Source organism: Bidens hawaiensis, unplaced genomic scaffold (genome assembly GCF_021521415.1).
Source record: "Bidens hawaiensis isolate Kalapana, Puna unplaced genomic scaffold, B.hawaiensis_p1.1 tig00014730_1, whole genome shotgun sequence".
In the NCBI taxonomy this organism is placed as follows: Eukaryota; Viridiplantae; Streptophyta; class Magnoliopsida; order Asterales; family Asteraceae; genus Bidens; species Bidens hawaiensis.
The window spans coordinates 349,622-370,896 of record NW_027492295.1 but is presented as its reverse complement, the minus strand read 5'-3'; the positions used below and the strand labels follow the sequence as shown (position 1 = coordinate 370,896).

Here is a 21,275-nt window from a genome sequence, read left to right as displayed (position 1 = left end):
CGGTGAGCTGATCTTTCACATCTGCCATACAAGCTTCATTTTGAGCCTCTGCCATGTAAGCTTCACTTTCGCCAGTCACTTCCTCAGTATCTGCAGTTTCGATGTTCGCCATATTGGCCTGTTCGAACACTTCTTCAACATGCAGATTCCAGTTATATTCCCCATTCTGTCTGGAAATCATGGCCCTATTATCATTACCACCCCCATTCTGGTGTGTCGACCTGTTCTGACTACGTTCAACTCTCTCATTCGTGCACTCCTTCGCAAAGTGGCCATTCTGTTGACAGTTGTAACAGCGCACCTTTGACTTGTCAAAACCCGGTCTCTCACCAACAAACTTCCTTCCTGTCTTCTTCATACACCTCTTAACCCTTCTCACAATCATCGCCATCTGCCACTGCAGATCCATCTCTTCCAGATCATCAGCATCGATCTGATCATAGTCTTCCTCCAATATTGCTGGATCAACAATCTTACCCTGAATGTAATTTTCATACGAAGCAATAAAGGATGCATAGAGAGCAAACTGCTGTTCAGCAGATTTAACACTCATGGGCATCCTTGAGTAGTTGTTGTTCAAAACACTTGGGGTAAAACTAATCTTGGTTGCTTGAGGGTTAGAAGCATTTGATCCTCCAGCTACAAAGCATACATCACCATTCATGTTGAGAGATACATGACCTTCAGGTGTTGAGTTAGCGCCCGACTCTCCCTTTGAGTAGTAAGCAGACGAATCAGACTTCGAACTTGAACTTGTATTAACCTTTGCACCATACATTCCTGGATCTTGAACCTGATCAGTAGGTGTCTCTTTTCGAACCATGTTTAGTTCAAAAGTTCGTAGCTTGTTAACTGCTGTTTCCAGGTCATAGTCAGCAAAGTCTTTGTCTTCTCTCATCAACACAGTGTACATCTCCCATTTCGATGGGAGATCATCAAGAAGCTTTTCAACAATTTCATCTTCTTTGTAAGCAATTGAATAATTGTTGAGTTCGGTCATCAGATGATAATATCTAGTGATGATATCATCAAGTGATTCATTCTTCAAGTACTTGAAGACCGAGAATTGGGTTTTAAGTAGTTTAATCTTTGAAGCACGAATTCCCACATTACCCTCAAAACGGTTTTTAAGAGCTTCCCAAATCTCTCTAGCAGTCTTATACTTTCTGAAGGTGTGTAGAATCTCTTGTGGAAGAGCCATAGTAATCGCAGCATGAGCTTTGCTTTCAGCCTCATACATTTTCTTCTCTTCTTCTTCCATCTCTTTGTATTTCTTTATCTGATCACGACCCTCATACTCAGCAGTAGGTGGAATGTAACCATCTTGTATGCATACCCACATCTTAGCATCTTGGTACTTGACATATTGTTCAAAACGATCTTTCCACGCTACTTAATCGGTTTTCTTAAGCATCTTCGGTGCCTTTGTAGCCGAACCCACTTCCACTTCCATCTTAACTAGTTCCGTAATGTTGATTGAAGACATCTTTCACGAAACACACAGAAACCCGAAAAATAAAAATTTTATTTTTAACAGTACTGTAGGCGAAGTTGTGGATAACTTCGCTTAAGTCTGAACTTCGCTAATTCTGAACTTCGCTTTCTTTTTAAATTCACCTGATTTGGCGAAGTTGTAGATAACTTCGCTTAAGGTAAGCGAACTTGTGAAGTAGGCGAAGTTGTGGGTAACTTCGCTGATATAGGCGAACTTGAGAAGGTAGGCGAAGTTGTGGATAACTTCGCTTAACCTTATATCTTCGCTGAAACCCTACGAACAGTGACGGCAACTTCGCCTGATGAACACGATGAATATGCAGGTTAGATTTCTGGATTTTACGAGGTCTGTGAAGGTGTTATGGGTTGTTTATGATTGTTGGAGGTGAGTATAACACAAAAACTCAGAAAACTCGTCCCGCGAATAGTCGAACGGAACGGTTTCTACACCCTCGTGATAATCCCGAACCACACAATCGAGCAAAAGCTCTGATACCAATTGTAGGTTCCCAGCCGGATCTACACGAGATATCTCATTCTACGTAGGTGCGGAATCCCTACGTAAGACGTTACGAGCGTAGAAGACGATACGAGTTAACACAATCGAACACACGTTACAATAAACAAATACTCGTTATATTGCAACCTTAAACACGTGATATCAATCACTGATTACAGGACTCTCTGACTCGTAAACTCGAATAACAAAACTTCTTATTGATCAAGCCGTTACCTAATCAATATATATCACGACAACTTCGCCTGGCATGTTCAGGCGAAGTTGTCCCTAACTTCGCTTGTCTAACAAGTTCGCCTATATCAGCGAACTTGTTAGCTAACTTCGCTTACATCAAATACAAAACATTACAAACTCGATTACAGACACTAGACACTGAACTACTGACATCATGCACCAACACTCATATTTGAATTTTGTTAGTTTCAAGAGACAATGAGCTATGATTATAAAATGGCTATCGAAAATATGTGTGGTTTATTTTAAGTATGCATCTTGACATTTAAACATAATTATAAATTGGTCAAATAAAAAAATTGAACCCCTAGCTAACTAAAACACGTAAAATTCATTAATAATAATAATGAATCTTTAGAATAATAAAATAATTCTAAAATAAATTAAAATACTATATAATCAATTCTGTTAAATGATTAATAATTTCTATTAATTAATTTATATTATTCTGCATTTATTGTTACGTAAGTATTTTAGTTTAATTGACATTAAACATTATTTTAATATATAGGCTTAATTACCAGAATTGTCTATTAAATCAAATATTCGGAGATTCAAAATATGGTACAACATAATAAAATATATTGTATATCTTAAACTAAAAATCTTATATTTCTGTTTGTCTATTATTATCTTATATTATACATGAATATTATATTATCCCTTCTTTAGTAAACATCATTTTAATAAAGAAATATAGTATATACATAGGCTTAATTAATTGTATCATATCCCGTATAATAAACATCCTAAACAAAGTTATATTCTAGGTTTAATTATTTATGTTATTGTTAATTGGGTCTAATTTTAGATGTATGGGAATTGAGAATTCATATCAGTTACCGAAATTCATTTAGTTTATATGATTAATTATATTAATGGTAATAAATATCAATTACTAACTTATTCTTGTACATTACCAATTTTATGCTCTATCTTGAAATATGGAGTAGATTTAAATTTTAAACATATCAATTTTAATTATATTGTAATTAATCGTGTTTAAAACATTATATCACCTAACCTAACTAAAACACGTATTATAAGAATCTTTATAAAAACATAAATACATTAATTAATTAACAATAATAATTTATTGGTTACCTTAATTAAAACACGGTAATTAAAAAATTATAATAAAGACATATTAAATTGGTAAAATATATTAAAGATTCTATAATGTACGTGAGCACCGGATTATTAGCTGTATAACATATTTTTGTAAACTTCATATAAGTGTAGGGATGCCAATGAAACCCGAACCCGATGGGAAAACCCGAAACCCGAAATAAATGGGACGGGTAATACCCGACCCATTAGGGTTTGGGATTAGTTTTGAAATTTTTCACGGGTTTAGGATTTCTAATATACCCGATTACCCGACCCGATTACCCGATAACATAGACCCATTTACCCGATTATATACCCGTTGTACCCGATATAGCTTATTACATTATATATATATATATACTATATTCCAAATATATTATTTGTCGATACTTGTTTATGTCAATTATTTGAGATATTTTATCTTTATGTTAACCATCTTTGTAATCGATTAATTATATTTTGTCAAAACCCGGTAGAAACCCGATGGGTTTTGAGCCACGTATACCCGGTGGGTATTTTATCAAAACCAGATAGGAAACCCGAAACCCGATGGGAAAACCCAAAACCCGACGGTAATTACCCGATTAAAACCCGACGGGTTTGGGACGGGTTTGGTACGGACTTTAATAACCGGGTATGGGTTTGGGAATACCTAAACCCGACCCAAACCCGACCCATTGCCATCCCAATATAAGTGGTCCAGAATTCGAATTTCAAAATAGTTCATATAAATAATTTTTATTATTCACTTAAGGAATTTAGTTGAAATTGACATTAAATTCACAATAACTTGAAATATTTAAAAGAAACTAATAATTTTTTTATTTAATGCATGAAAATTGAATAATTATGAAATAAGTTTATATTTATCGATGGTATTCAAAAAAATAATAAGGGTTGAAAAAAATTAGTCAAAATAGGAATGAGAATTATGTTTAAATATGTAAATTTTATTTAAACCTATTCAATATAAATGGTCAAACTGAGTCAAATCTTTAATTTATTCAAATTGTTATTATTTAAACATATTCAATATAATCAAATATATAAATGTTATTTAAACCAATTCAATATAATTGGACTTTGACCAACAACAATATAAGATTGATTATCTTACTATAGATAATTTAATGTATTATATAATAATCAGCTAAATTTCATTTCGGGATTATACAATAATCAATTGAATTACATAAATTGTGAAAAATAAATAAATACATGAATACTAACATAAATATAAATCAATATTAAACAAAAATAAAAGACATCTTATCAAACAATTCTCAATCCATGAAATTAGCTATACCAAGTTGGGGACAATAACCTGAAATGATAAAATCAAATATTAATATTAATATTAATATCACATAATAAATATATTACAAATTATGGAAGATTCGAATCATGTGAAAAAATGTAAAATTGATGTTATAACTTACAACCGGAAAATTTGAATCGCGTTACCGAAAAAACTAAATAGTGAAGATCTCCACCGAATCTTCGATTTTGATATATAACCTAAAAAAATTATAAGAAAAAATCATTTAATTATTAATATAAATACAAAAAAAACGTAAAATTATATGTTTAATCTTGGATTTTGATATAGAATCTAAAGATATTATAACAAAGTAATATAAAAATTAAAATAAATATAAAACCTTACCGGAAAACCGTAATAACTTCAACAAATCAATTTAATCTTGGATTTTGATTTACAACCTAAAGAGATTATAAAAAAAATCATATAACAATTAAAATAAATATAAAACATTACCGGAAAACCTTACCAGAAACAATAGAACCTTACCGGAAAAACGTATAACAAAATCGGCTATTACCGAAATATAGAAGACGGTTGAGGAATAAGCCGATAGAGGGAGAGAGAGATGGAGGGAGAGAGAGAGAGAGAGAGATTAAAATGGTTAGGGATTTCAATATTGAGATTTATATAATGTAAATGAGATGATTTAGTAAGTTTCTGAATTCTTATAATAATTAGAATAATAATATCATAATTACATTAATAGGTTAGTTATTTTGTTTGACCAGATTTTAAAAATATTCAATAAATATTAATAATCATTGATTGTCTAGTATTTTAATTTATTTTTAAAATTTTTTATTCACATGAATTATTAATAATCATTGATTGTCAAGTGTTTTAATTTATTCATATGAATTATTAATAAAAATACTCAACATAATATAATTAATCAACATTTAAATAATTAATTAATTCATATAAGGTGTGGAAAAATAAGTTACTAATTTGGTTTTAATATAATTGAAAAGTAAATCAACACCATATATTTAAATCAATATTTGCTGAATTTAGAATCATTCAGTGGGTCAACATCGGTATTTATAGTAAAAATGTATAGTAAACATTAAGGATGCTTAATCAAATCCTTAATCAAATGATATACCACATTTAATTAAAATATACAAATTCTGTAATTAAATAATTCCGTAATTTAAAATTCAACCTCATATATTTAAATCATTAATTGCTAAATTATGAATAATTATTCTCGGTCAACATTAGTATTTATAGTAAGCCTTATGGATGCTTAGTCAAATAGTTAATCAAATAGTAATTAATAATTAAATAGAATATAGAAATTCCATAATTAAATATTTCCTTTTGTTAGGTTATTAAAAGGTTTTAAATTTAAATTTTCAAAACGGTATATATGATGAAATTCATATTTGTGGATGGTTCTTATTATTTTATTCCTAAAGGTTTGCTTAATGATATTTATAATTATTTGAAGAGAAATGTTAAATAGTAAGTACCTCGCCTAAATAAATGAATATTTGACGTGTGATGAAATAAATTTTTAATATCATATAATTTAGTAGTTTTAATTTCGTAAATATCATCAATTGCCTAGAAATTCCCTAAAATGAATTTAATTAGCCGGAGTCAAAATTATGAATTATAATTATTAATTTGAAAGATAATTATAAAATATTAAAGATTAAAATTAAATTAAATATGAAAGAGAATAATTAATGAGAATTTATTGTATCTTATTTAAATATATTTTTAATTTGTTTTATTAAGATGAAAATTAGAGAAGTGATTGATATACTTGGAAGGTTTAATCAACAACCAATAGGAAGAGGTGAAATGGACTTAAAACCTATTGGTTTAATAATATACTTAGATATAATATAATTTAGATAATTAATTGATATTTCATCAATAGGATTCAATATAGAGAGATTATGGATTTGAAACATAATTATAAAAGATTCAAAATTCAAAATTAAACATAAAATGAAAGATGAAAGAAAATATTTTAAGAAAATTAATTAATCTTATTTAATTTATTATTGATTTATTTTTTTAAGATGAAAATCAATTAATTATCTAAATTATATACTATATATTAATTAAAAAACATTAAACCTGCTGGGAAGAAACAAAACTTGTGAATGAAATCAATCAAAAATAATAAAATAAAATTAGTTATAAAACATAATTATAGTTATAGTATACATAATAAAAAATCGTAATTAATTATTAATTATAATTATTAAGTTGAAACATAATTATAAAAGATTCAAAATTTAAAATTCAAAATTCAAAATTAAATTAAAGATGAAAGAGAATACTTTAAGAGAATTAATGAATCTTATTTAAATTTATTTTTAATTTATTTTATTAAGATGAAAATTAGAGAAACCATTGATATATATGAAAAGTATAATCAACAACCAATAGGAATGGGGGAAATAGACTTAAAGCCTATTACTTTAATAGTATAGTTAATTATTATTATTATTATTATTATTATTATTATTATTATTATTATTATTATTATTAATGATATAATAATTATTTATTATTTATTGTTAATCCACCGTTTGTGGTCTAGGCCTGTTCACAAGCCGAGACGAGCCCGAGCCAAGGCAAGCTCAAGCTCGGCTCGATATTCAATCGAGCTGGCTCGGCTCGAGCTCTTAATCGAGCTAAAAATTTTAGCTCAAGCTCGGCTCGGTTTTAAATCGAGCCAGCTCGGCTTAGCTCGACTTAGCTCGAGTTTACCTGTAATAATAAAAGTTATATGCAACCATCAAGTTAAACTAAATAAATATGACGTTGAAATCAACACCAACCAAATACAAACTAAATAAATATGTCTAATAACACCATCGAAAACAAAATATGTTCAACAAGTCTAAACCAAACCAAATACAAAATTAAGCAAAGAAGTATTATCTATGAGTGGCGGCCGACGACGGAGGTGAATATGAGCGACTAGGGTTATAGTGGAAAATGGAACGTATACTGATTATTGAGTGTGTGAACTTGAAGTCTCATCTCTCAGTTACTCAGTATATGAAATTATGAATATGGACTATAGAGTGAGAAAGGAAATTGAGTTGGATTAAAGGAAAGCCCATGTGTTAAAATAATTGGGCTCGATAATTTTAGCATGTATGTAATATATATATATATATATATATATAATAAATTAAAATAAAATAGTTCGAGCCAATCGAGCGAGCTCGAGTCGATCCGGGGCTAGCTCAGGATCGGCTCGTTTAGAAATTGAGTTGAGCTAGGCTTGGCTCGTTTAAAATCGAGCCGATTTCGAGCGAGCTTTCTCCGAGGTTTTTTCGAGCGAGCTTCGAGCCGTGAGTTTTTTAACAGCCCTATTGTGGTCTAGTGGTAAGAATACTTGAGTTTTTTTAGTACAAACCCAAGTTCGATCCCTACTTGTATCACTTTTGGTAAATTATGACAATGAATTATTTGAGTTAGGTCTTGTGAGGTTGTCAGTTCAAATTTCAAACTCATCCGGGTTTTTGTCTCACTGTGTGTTAGTTCAAATCCCGAGCTCACCCGGGTTCTCGTCTCACTGTGTGTTACGCCAAAGAGTTATTCCCGTGTGGCAGCATAACGACCGTCAAGTGGAGCCGGCATTATGGTTTCCCAGCACAACTATAACATAGTCTGGTCAGAATGAGACAACGAAGCTCTCAAATTTGAAGAGTCCGTTGGCCTGAACAAAAAAAGAAAGCCACCTTTGTAAAAAAATTATAATTTATTGTTATTGTTTATACAATAAATACCATAAAATTGTAGAAAATTTTATTTGTTTATATTTTACCGACCTTGATTATATTAGTAATTTTATACCTCGTTAATTTTTTTTAAATGTATAACTACAAAGCCATTTATGTAAATTCAGAAATTAGATTTATCAAGTCTTACAAGTAGTTTTTATGAACATTTTAATTATGAACTGATCATTTTAATTATGAACTGACCATTGAGTCAATATCTCTGTTTATCTTGATCACAATTCTTCCCCGACCCTTTCAATAGTTTCCCACACCTCTGCCATACCACGCACATCTTACAATAAAGTTGACCATGACTTGTTATTAATTTATATACACTTCCTTGATAACCCTTGCCTATAGAGTTGAGTAGTCGTAACTTTTTAAAAGCCACTACCATCCATTCATCTATGGAGTAAAGCGAGATTGGATGCTTTGAGACTACCATCCAAAACCGACGCCTCACGTAAAGTTCTCGCTTATTCATTAAAGATCACTGAACCTGCTTATGAGCTTTTCAAAGAGAAATAATAGATTAGTAGACTATCAAGAACTGCTTTCAGTAGGATGAGTTTGCCACTTAAAACCATGTGTAGTCATAATGCTCCCTTCCTAGGCATTATGCGTCACGTGACATTCAATCAGAGTTATGGTTTTTTGCAAAAAGAGGTTGTAGTCATAACTTTCCACCACTGGGCGTTATGCGTCACGTGGCGCCCAACCACTTTTACTTATTTTTTTTGTTTTTATTTTTATTTTTATTGCTTCACCTATTATTATTATTATTATTATTATTATTTTTACAATGGATATTTGATATAGGTATGGTATTGGTAGGTAGTTAGGTACACCCATCCCTATCTCCTTCTCCGATCTATAACTCACCCACCACCACCACCACCATAACAATAACATAAACATAAACCAACTCTCAAACGGCGGAGACATAAACCAATCTGTACCTTCAATCCACTCACCAAATCATTCATTACCAACGGCGGAGACAGCCAACTCTCAAACGGTAACGTAGAAAACGGTCGATATGCGTGTTGGACTTAATTTCCGTCCTCGAGTCAATGAGACGAGTTAGGTCGATCCATCGAGCCTATGATGGATTGGTGTCTTGTTTATCAAGTTGAGCACGTGACTTGGTTTACATGGAATAAATAACTTGGTGAACAGGTCGAGCCAATGACTTGGACAACAAGGAATTAATTAATTAATTATTGTTTAAATATGTTTTTACTAATTAGTATTTGAGTATGATAAGGAGTTTGTATTCTAGTCTAATTAGGTTTTCATGTTTAAACTAATATATATACCCGAACTTGTGGGTTATATCATTAAGAGTTTAAGTATTGTAATTTTCGAGCTAATGCGAATTACAAAGATCGAGCTTATGATCTAAATATTCGTTTATGTGTTTATCGATCATGGTCACCAAACTTCAATTGGTATCAGAGTTTCGTTTAAAACACGAGTTCGTTCTTTATTTTTGCTATTTGAAGATTGACGGGAATCATTCTTGTTTTCCAAGTTCAGACGGAAAGCAATCGGAATCGTTCCCATGACGTGAGGAAGTTCCGAGCGGCAAACAACGGTGATTTGGGGTCGGTCTCTTCGGAATCTGCAATCATTAGTCGGAGTAACCCGCGACATGAGGGGAATTTCGACCGGTGAGCAACAGCAATCGGAAGTTTTCTTGTTGTTAGGGAAAAACCTTGGTGGCTAATTGTTTACTGCAATTAATTCTTTCGGTTGGAGTTTTTTCTTTTGCTGTTGAAAGACTTTTGGGGGGAATTAATTGGTTAATTGATATTCCCAACATAGAAGTCATCGTGAGTGATTCATCATCGGAAGATTTTCTTTTATTAGCAACAAAGCAATAGTTTTAGATCAGTTCAAGATTCCGATAAACCTACAGCTGGAGACGAACCATGAAAAGCCAACCTAGTAATCAAACCACTATTTCTCCACAATGTCCGATGCTAACCAAAACGAATTACACCATGTGGGATGTCCGGATTAAAGCGGTGTTCCGGTACCACAGAATATGGGATGATATTGAGCCGGGAAGTACGGATGAGAAGATGAATGTTGTCGCGATCGTTCTTTTCTTTCAATCCATACCGGAAGATCAAATCATGCAAGTAGCCCAATACGAGTCGGCTAAAGAGATTTGAAATGCCATAATAGCCCGATATGTCGGAGCGGAGAGGGTTATAGAAGCACGTCTACATACCCTTATAACTGAATTCGAAGGAATGAAGATGAAGGATTCCGAGTCCATAGACGATTATTCCGGGAGATTATCCGGTTTAGCAACTAAATTTGCAGCACTTGGTTCCGCCATAGATGAAACAAGATTGGTGAGAAATATTTTAACTTGTATGCCAAAAAGATTTATAAATATTGTAGCTTCTGTCGAGCAAATGGTAGATCTCAAGGCACTCAAGTTTGAAGAAATAGTCGGGCGTCTTAAAGCTTTTGAAGATCGTGTGAATAGTGTTGATGACGAACCCGAGAATAATGGGAAGTTATTGTTCAATAGGGCTAAGGCTGGAAAGTTTAAAGGGAAGGGCAAAGGAGAATCTGAGAAGTCTCGTGATGACTCAAAAGGTGACCGAAACAAAGAAGGTAATTCGTGGAAGAAAAGAGATTATTCGGGGGTTTAATGTTTTCGCTGTGACGAGATTGGTCACTACGCTTCGGCATGCCCGGAAAGAAGAGGAAAACAAGCCGAAGCAAACTTAACCGAAGCAAACGAACTAGCAACAAAGAAGGAAGTTTTGATGAATATAAGTATTAATGATCAAGTCATGTTGAATGAAGAAAACGTGCATCCTAAGCAGTGCGAGTCGGAACCGATGAAGGATGGTTTTTGGTACCTTGATAACGGGACGAACAATTATATGGCGGGCATGAAATCTTATTTCCTGAATTAGATGAAATTGTTATTGGGCAAGTTTGTTTTGGTGATAATTCATGTGTCGACATCAAAGGAAAGGGTTCCATTACAATTATTTGTGATGATGATGTTGAGAGAATTATCTCAAATGTTTATTTTATCCCGAACTTAACGAGCAGTATTTTAAGTTTGGGACAAGAAACCGAACATGGGTGCAAAGTGATTATGGAGGATGACCAACTTTTAGTTCTTGATAAAATGAAAAAGGTGATTATGAAGTCGTTTAGATCAAGAAATCGGTTGTACAAGGTTAGGCTTTGGGTTGAAACACCGATCCGAGTTGAAACACCGATGTGTTTGTTATCAACTACTTCGGTTAAAAAGCTTGATCACCAAAGCACCTCTATGATTTATCTCAGTACCAAATCCGGGACGAAGGCGTACCGGATAAACGACCTGGTTCGACACCAAATTCATGTTTCCTGAGATATAATTTTTAATGGGGAACAAGGTTGGAGTTGGTCTAAAAATGTTGAAATCCTAGTTGAAAAGTTGATAGTAAACTTGGAGCAAGGTGATCAAGTTATAAATGTGTGTGACCAAAATGCCCACCGTGACATGTAAACAATTTTGGTTCCTCCTCTATTGGCCAGAATGTTGACCAAAAGGATGGCTCATCAGCAACTAATCAACAAGATTGTATGAGCCCAACTGCTGAAAATCAGCATGCAGCATGCTTGTCCAAGTCATCAGCATGGTTTGGCTCATTCTATTGCCCCGAAACTAGTTTCTTTTGGTCTACATAATGTTTCACGGGCTAAACTGAGTCCATCCACCCTAAGACGGTTGACTCAAATCACCACTTTTCCAAAGAAAATTAAAATTTTTTATGTTGGATAGAAAGGTTCATTTCGAGCGAGGAAGCGAAAACGATATCGATGACCCAAAATTATTTTTACCTCAAGATGGTGAACCGGTGAGTTATGTCGAGACATCCAGAGTAAAAGAATGGGAGAATCGAAACAAAAGAGATATGCTCGGAGTAAAAAATCCACCAATTTTCAAGTCCGAAATTAGGGGGGTGATTGTTGGACTTAATTTCCGTCCTCGAGTCAATGAGACGAGTTAGGTCGATCCATCGAGCCTATGATGGATTGGTGTCTTGTTTATCAAGTTGAGCACGTGACTTGGTTTACATGGAACAAATAACTTGGTGAACAGGTCGAGCCAATGACTTGGACAACAAGGAATTAATTAATTAATTATTGTTTAAATATGTTTTTACTAATCAGTATTTGAGTATGATAAGGAGTTTGTATTCTAGTCTAATTAGGTTTTCATGTTTAAACTAGTATATATACCCGAACTTATGGGTTATATCATTAAGAGTTTAAGTATTGTAATTTTCGAGCTAATGAGAATTACAAAGATCAAGCTTATGATTTAAATATTCGTTTTTGTGTTTATCGATCTTGGTCACCAAACTTCAATGCGTGCCTTTTTAAGAGTTTTGTAGAAAACGTTGTTCAAAAATGCCGACCCAAAACGCCGAGGGAGGGGGGACGGTGTGCCCCCAGCGTTATAGGCCAATACGCCGCCGTAACACGGCGACTAAGCATGGTCTAAGATATGGAATTTGATTTCCAAACAAAAGAGTTGGACCATAATCTATCAATAACTGGTGACAAATACCTTCCGAAATTCATGTTCCCTCCAATAGGGAGCTCGGCCCGAGAACGAGAACCGGAATGTGCCAATTTGACATCGTAGAACACTTGCCACACTAGAGAGAAGAAAGAATTACACCACCATACGATATAGTCTTATTTTGTTGTATTAGTTAAGTAAAAACATCTCATGATCCTGGTAAGGTTTTGAGTATCCAACGATATCTATTTTCCCACAAAAATTTCATTGTCCATGTATAGAAAATGGGGTTTGGAGATGCCATGTAGAATACCCAAGTCACATGCGTTTTGTGAATGGCATGGATTGATTTCATCTCAATAATAAAAAAGAAAGGAGAGAAGGGTTATGCTATCCTAACTCCTCTCAAGGCATGTAAATCCTTAATCGAGAGCCACTAACGATCATGAATGTACTTCTCATGGAAAAGCTTTTGATCAGTACTTCATGTAAGTCTTAGAAAACATGAATAATAATAAACCTATGAACATGCTACAACATGGTGAGTAGTAACCAATATAGTCGACATGTTTGTCAACTTGATCGAGTTCCCATTTATATTGTATAGTTAATGATGGTGTTAGGGTTCTTGAGAGAAACCCGATTTGAGAGAGAAAAGACGCATAAAATATTATGTATGTTTTTTATTAAATTATAATGTTAATTTATATCTCTTTATATACACCCAATCAAAGGTAATATGACACATCAACAATTACAGAACTAATATGATAAGGTATACTTAATATTTTGATCTAATATTATACAAATGATTATAATAGCCTCATATATATATATATATATATATAGGGGAGAGTTATACTAAAAAGTAGTTTCCTAGGAAGACTAAGAATAAGTCATAGCCATTGGATCATGTTAATCAATGGTTGAGATTTAAAATTACTAAAAACCGACATATTTTCCTAGAATTACTCTTTCACCGTTATAACCGACATAGTTTCCTAGAATTATTCTTTAACCATATGTTGTAATGTCACATGTCAAAAATCTACTGGTTCTTACTATTCCTAGGAAACTCCTTATTTTTATTTGAACCCTTTTCTATATATATGGGATGATTCACGAGAGAAATGATATTACTGTAAGAAATGCGAGAAATGAATATGAGCCACTAGTTTTGTTTTAAGTTTTAAATACTTAAAGCTAAATAAAGAAAGTATTAATCGTTCTCTTTCCCAAGTTAATTAATATAACTAATTAAATTATTATAATTGGAAAATATTAAGAACTCATTTATTTTTATAACTTATTTTTTGTGTCTTGAATTTTTATCCTACACAAGTATAACTTATTCATACATTAAAATTTCTTTATATCCAAAATTAATTTCTTCCAACTTAATATATTAAAATCCATCAACACATACTTACATTATAATAAATAATACCAAAAAACCATTTTACATGTGTTTGCATTAGATATCAATAAAAACATGCAACCTACACAAAAACGTATAATCTACACTTGTTTTAAGAATAAGACAAATCATCAATAAAATACACACGCACACGAAAACATATAACATACACACGAAAAACATATAACCTACACACGAAAATTTTCTTACAAAAATACAATTTATTTATACGTTAATTTCTTTTTATTCAAAACCAATTTCTTCAAACTCAGCATATCAATATCCATCAACACATAGTTACATTGTGATAAATAATACAAAAAATTATCTTACATATGGTTGCATCAAATGTCAATAAAAAATATACAACTTATACAAAAACATATAACTTACACTTGTTCTAAGAATAAGAAAACATATAACCTACATACGAAAAACATATAACCTACGCATGTGTAGGACATGTGTATCTTTGTGTAGTTTATATAATTGTTGATGTCGAATTACATATGTAAGTTGTACGTTTTTTGTATGTTGTACGTTTTTATTGCTCGAAACAAGTGTAGGTTCATTTGTATGATATTTTTTATTATTATTTATAACAATAATTTTTATAGGTATAAAAATTGAAAAAGAATATATACTATGTTTTGATATTTAGTGTTAAAAAACACGTTGATATATGCTAATAAATTGATCAGTGAAAATTATTTTTTTAATATAAAGAAACAGTATTATATGAATAAATTGTATTTATGTTGAATAAAATGAAGAATGTGAAAACAAAAAATAAAACTAAAGTAGTGTTTTTATCTTTATAATTATTATAGTTAAATTAGTTAGATATATTAATTAGAAAGAGATTTATTATGGTTATATTAGTTGTATTAATTGGAGAGAGAGATAGTGCATTTATTGTTGTATTTTATTTTTAAATATTTAAAACTTAAAATAAAACTAGTGGCTCATATTCATTTTTTGCATTAATATCATTTTCTCTCTTGAACTTAAACTTACACACACACACACATATATATATAGGGGTGAGAACTAGAGAGAACTCCTTTTAAAGAGAGAACTAGTAAAGAATTATTTTTAACTATTTTTAAAAAAATATTTTGTGATTTCTTTTTCTTTCCTCCTTCTAATAAGATGATATTGTTCCTTAAAAAAAGCTTATCGGTGTAGTGATGTAGTGCATATGTGCACTAATGCCTATTGCATATATACAATAGTGTTTTATTACATATAATACAACACAATTGCATTATCCAATACACACTAATAATTGATGCAAAACACATTATCGCATATATGTAATACAACACTAATGCACATATACACTATATCAATTTTTTTTAATTTTTGTATATAATATAACACTATTGCAAATAAACAATACAAACAACTATATATATATATATATATGTTATTCAACACTATTTAAAATATCAAAATGCACACTATTGCACATATGCATTATAAAAAAAGTCGGTGTATTGCATATATGCATTACTCGTTAATTTTTTTTTTCATTTTTATATTTTTATATGATGAAGAATAACAACATATAAGAAGGATGAAAGAAAAAAAATTTTAAAAATATTTTTTATTATTAAATTAAAAATATTTCATTATTAGTTCTCTAGTTCTCTCCATAAAAAGGAGTTCTCTCATGATCCTCTCCCTATATATATATATATATAAATATATAAAAGTGGTTAAGCGGTAAGGTGAACAGGGTAGACAGTGGACACTGGACTATGTGTCTTCGGATACGTATATAATGCATGTAATGGTTGTACGGTAAGTTGCTTGATTAACTAGAACTCACTCAGCGTAGCTGACTTTTAGTATGCACGAAGATGAACAGGTTAAAGAGCTAGCATGAGGTTGGCACACGGCATGGATTGAACGGCTGGCATCTGAAAATGAAAGAAATGATGTTTTAACTGTGATGTTTTATGTTATGGTTTTAAAGAAAGGATTGATTGTTTTGTATCGAATGATTAAAGTTAACGTTTCCGCGAAAGTTTTAATTAACTTTGATTTGTAAGAACTGTGTTTATGAGTAAATCCGACGCTAAAGTAGGGCTACCGGGTTTGGGGCCTTACACTTGAAAATTTTGATTATACCTACTTAGGTTTTAAATAAGAACTGCAGTATGATTAATGGGGGTCTTGAGCTAATGTTTAATTCAATGAATGTATTTCTTTGCTCAAATTTGAGTTTAAAGTTAAAATGAGTGTTAACTCCTGATAAGACTAATATAATACTCATAAATTACTACTCGGCCAAGTGAGAGAATGTAAGAATATATGTGTGTGTGTGTGTGTGTGTGTGTGTGTGGACAGCTTCAGAAATGAACTAAAAAAAGTTGAAAACTGGGAACTCTTCATTTTACATGTAAAAAACTAATATAAACCTCGATTTGACATGTAAAAAATTAGTTATAGCATTAACTTTTAAACTTTTTGTTTATAAATACATGTAGAGAACATTCCAATAAAAAAAATAATTTTGTAGAAATTTTTTTTATCGTTTTTTAGCTTAAAATAAGATTATTTTTTTAAATGACTTTCACATGTGTTTATATGTAAACAAAACTCAAAAAAGATTATGTAAAAATGTGTTTTTACATGAAAAATGAATTTTTTTTAGCATTTTATTACATGTAAAATGAAGAGTTTATCAGTTTCTCACTTTTTTTAATTCCTTCTTGAAAAAACCATTTTGGACCACAAGAAAACATCTTAAAAAATTATAAAACAAAAAAAAATAAAAATGAAAAAACCAAAATTTTTTATTTTTCATCCTGATTTCATTAAAAAAACCTAATTATACACATATGCATATTTTTATTTAATCTCGATTTACATAATGTACACATATGTCATCATCATCATCGTACTCAGTAAATCCCACAAATAGTAAAGCTATGGTAGGGTCTGAGAAGGGTAAGATGTAGACAGCCTTATCTCTGCCCCATAGAAATAGAAAGGTTGTTTCCAATGAGACCCTCTGCTCAATAATGTACAATAGCATTTTTTTAATTGCACATATGTGTATAAAAAATAACATGTATAAAATTTAAAAATACATATTATACATATATGTATAGTTTTGCTAAACCGATACTTAATTGTAATTTTTTTATGAAACCGGAATAAAATATAAAATTTTTTTGTTTTTTTATTTTTTTATTTACGTTTTTTCTTTGTTTTTTTATTTTTTAAAAAAGAATTTTTTTTATGGTCCAAAATTGTTCTCAATTTCAAAATGGTTCACGCATAATCCTAATCAACTAATCCTTACGTCTTAGCCACTTGTTTACGAAAGCACGCATAGGCTTACCCTACCACGCACTCACGTTATGCCACTTAATAACGAAAGCACGTATAGGCTTACCCTACCACACACTCACGTTATGCCACTTAATAACGAAGGCATGTATAGGCTTACCTTACCACGTACTATCGTCATGCCACTAATAACCTTACTAGACCCTTGCCACTTCTATCACACTCTACCTCTACTGGTCTACAACACACTTTCTATCATTACATCATTTACGTAATAACCAAGTTACATCATAACATTTACACACACGAATAACCACATGGAGATCATTCCCATTGGCGGTACGCAATATCCGAAGATCGTTCACGCACCGACAAACGTTACCTTCCCTGTCTACACATGCAATATCCGATGATCGTTCACGCATCGACATACATCCATTCATAACATCTATATATATATATATATATATATATCGTATCAAACATTATAGCATACATTTACCACTTAAGGTAAGTGTATTCACACTTCAAATTGAGTATGCACACAACCCCGAAAACATAACAAGGAAGTGGGGCTAGAAACTCACCTGAATGTGATTACGTTCGTCGTTAATGGTTATCCATTCCTTTAGTTATGCACGGCTAACTGTATAACAATTACGCGTATTATTTACTATCACTTTCCATATCGTATTTCTAGTTTAATTATAACCCTCAACGAATGGGGGTCTGGGGGCAGCGCCCCTGGCAGCAGGGTTCTAGGGGCGGCAGCCCCTAGCGGGGTACAAGAGGCAGAGCCCCTGGCTGGGGTCGAGCTGCAAGGTCAGCTTGGAAAAATTTTATTTCCATTAACTGCCTTAACACATTTTCCATTAGAATTTTAAATCATTAATTAATTTGCTAGCTTAAAAGTTCAAGGGCTTCTTTGTAATTATATCATTCTATCACAAGTCCAGGGACCATTCTGTAATTCTGCCAAAGTCCACTTCGTTATCTGGTTCGTTAACGAAGGAGGCTCCTTCGTTATTTCTTAACGAATTAGCCTTTATACGAATTGGTCGTCATAACGAATTGGACCTTTATAACTGAACTTTATAACGAACTGAACCTTTAACGAACTGGACCTTTAACGAACTGGGGGTTCGTTCGTCAGTTCTCCCTTAACGAACTACTTAACGACTTGGGGTTAGTTCGTCATTTATTTCTTAACGAAAGGCTTAACGAACTGTTTATGCTTCGTTATCTCCCTTTGATGAAAGACATAACGAATTACCTTCTAATTCGTTAAGTCTCCGCTAACGAACTAGGTTTAGGTCAAAGAATGTCAGAATATTCCTTGACATTCTCTTAACCTCGTACATCTTTTCCGGCATCGTCATCGCCGGAAAAACGGGCGGTGACCGGAAAAACGTATTTTTGCACCGTTTTCACCGTTTTTTGTCCCTTTCGATCCATATCTTAGCTAGGGTGACCCCTAAGCTCATCTTTTCCTCGATTTATACCCGATTCCATCCGGATCTCGTGAGTTTTATGATTTAGGGTGTTGGCTCGTTGTTTCGCAACTAGATCTAACGGGTTTGGATCTCTACAATATCATACTATCATTACCTCGGGTCGGAAATCGATTCTTCTTCTATTTCGGCTAGAGAAAGAAAGTAGGATGAGAGAGAGCTAAGTGTGTGTTTTGGATGGTGTATGAAATATGGGAAAATGAAAGGATTAATGGGTAATTATGGTTTATATATCTTGGGTCATGGGCTTAAGCCCATGGTCTATCTTCCTTCCTTTCTAATCCAAATCCATTACCCATTTTACTTAACCCAACACAAGCCCGACTCATAATAATTCCTACTTTATTTTATTATTTCCCCACTAACCCGAGTAAACTTTCCTGCCAATATTAATTAATATAATTAATATTATTTTCAGAATTTTCGGGATGTTACATAAAGTAAGCCTTTAGGAACGTTTGATTTGTATAATAATTTGTTATTATGCATGCTGTACATATTAAGAGACATACAAAATCGAAACCGCTGAATAAAATTAATAATTAATCATTCATAATACGATATGCAGTTGTACATGGTCATCAATAAACCCGTCATGATTATAAGCGCTTTCCTAATACTTACGGATGATAGACCTTAGTTATAGGATCCTCCTTAAGAATATCATGGATGCAATTGATATGAAAATTTAGTTTCCTCAATTCTTTCATAAACGAGTAATTAATTTTATATCGTGACTTTACTGTAGCACATCTCGAATTGTTAATGTTTGAAAAAACATAGTACTTGACTTTATCACCATAAGTCTTCAATATATAATTTATATGGAGTTAATGAGCTTATGAGTCCACTAATAGATTTTCAACAACATTTATTGATAATTTTGCGTTGTGATTAATCAACATATTATGTCATTATAACTTAGGTTGTTGTTATCAATTAATTATGACTCTTCCATGAGATATATTTATCTGTTGACATAAAAATATATCCCGGAAATTACATTTTCTTATTTTTGAATATGAAAAAGTTTAGAGAAATCAACCGGTTTTAATTCTCACTTCTTATAAAATATAGTCTTTCATTTTCTTTAAAGATATCTTAATACTCTTTTAGATAATTCATATTAATATAGACATATCTATGGTTTTGCAATTTAAGTTATATGCGAACGAGTATGAGCTTGAACCTACAAAAGGCTTTTACTTAATGAAGCATAAGGAAATAATCTCAGTAATCCTATTATCCTCAAAAAGAGAACAATATTGTTTGTTACACGCGTAAGGACCCATTTTAGATAAAACATATGAAATAAATCTAACGTCCCTTTGGATCTATCTTAGAATGTTATTATATCTATCACATAAGGGATATCTCTTAAATTTATCATATCAAAGTATATATGAACAATCCTTTAACTTTTGTAACATATACTAGTCAAAAGAATGTCATCTATATAAGTGCAAGTTTGTTTTAGTTGCTCCCACTAATTTTGAGGTAGGTACGTTAATCCACTTGGTGCTTGATGAAAATAATTGTATTAAGATTTCATCACATTATGATGTTTGTACTAACTCATACATGGATTTTATTGACTTACAGAATAAGTGTTCTTTGGCCTTCAGGTTGTCTTAAGAACATGTAAATATGTAAGTCAGTTGTTGGGAAAAATTTGTTTTAATGTAACTCGTAATTGTTATAAGTTACTTGAACAGTGATGATTCTCAAAGAAATCTTTTTATAATATAGGTAAGAAGATTTTTTGTTGATTTATCCCCTCTTGAATATAACCTTCAATAACTAGTCGTGCTTCTTAGTGTCTCAACGTTTGTGTTAGGATGTAGTTTAGTTATGAGACCCTTAGGTGTTTCTACAAAATCTCAAACATTACTCTGACTTATGGGGTTTTGTTTAATTTTTTCTAATAATAGCTTTATTTCATTCAGAAGATTGATTGATGCTAATGGTTTAGTTAGAAGAGGTAGGATAAGTAATTTTTCCAACGTCCATTTTTAACTTTAGTTAAAGAGGTTATATAATCATTAAGGTTGG

At 31.8% G+C, this 21,275-nt stretch overlaps 1 protein-coding gene across 1 annotated transcript; it reads left to right on the top strand.

Annotated features, from left to right (window-relative positions):
• Positions 1–10,701: 10,701 nt before the first annotated feature.
• LOC143547550 (uncharacterized) lies at positions 10,702–11,831 on the top strand. The gene is made up of 2 exons (XM_077038950.1): positions 10,702–11,074; positions 11,383–11,831. The coding sequence occupies exons 1-2, from the start codon at positions 10,702–10,704 to the stop codon at positions 11,829–11,831; spliced, it is 822 nt and encodes a 273-aa protein (XP_076895065.1).
• The last annotated feature ends 9,444 nt before the right edge of the window (positions 11,832–21,275 follow it).

Excerpts from the sequence above, each read along its gene's own strand:
- LOC143547550 (XM_077038950.1), top strand. The coding sequence starts at position 10,702 with ATGAAGATGAAGGATTCCGAGTCCATAGACGATTATTCCGGGAGATTA. Across the intron at positions 11,075-11,382 it reads AGGTGACCGAAACAAAGAAG|ATGAAATTGTTATTGGGCAA; the intron begins GTAATTCGTGGA and ends TTCCTGAATTAG.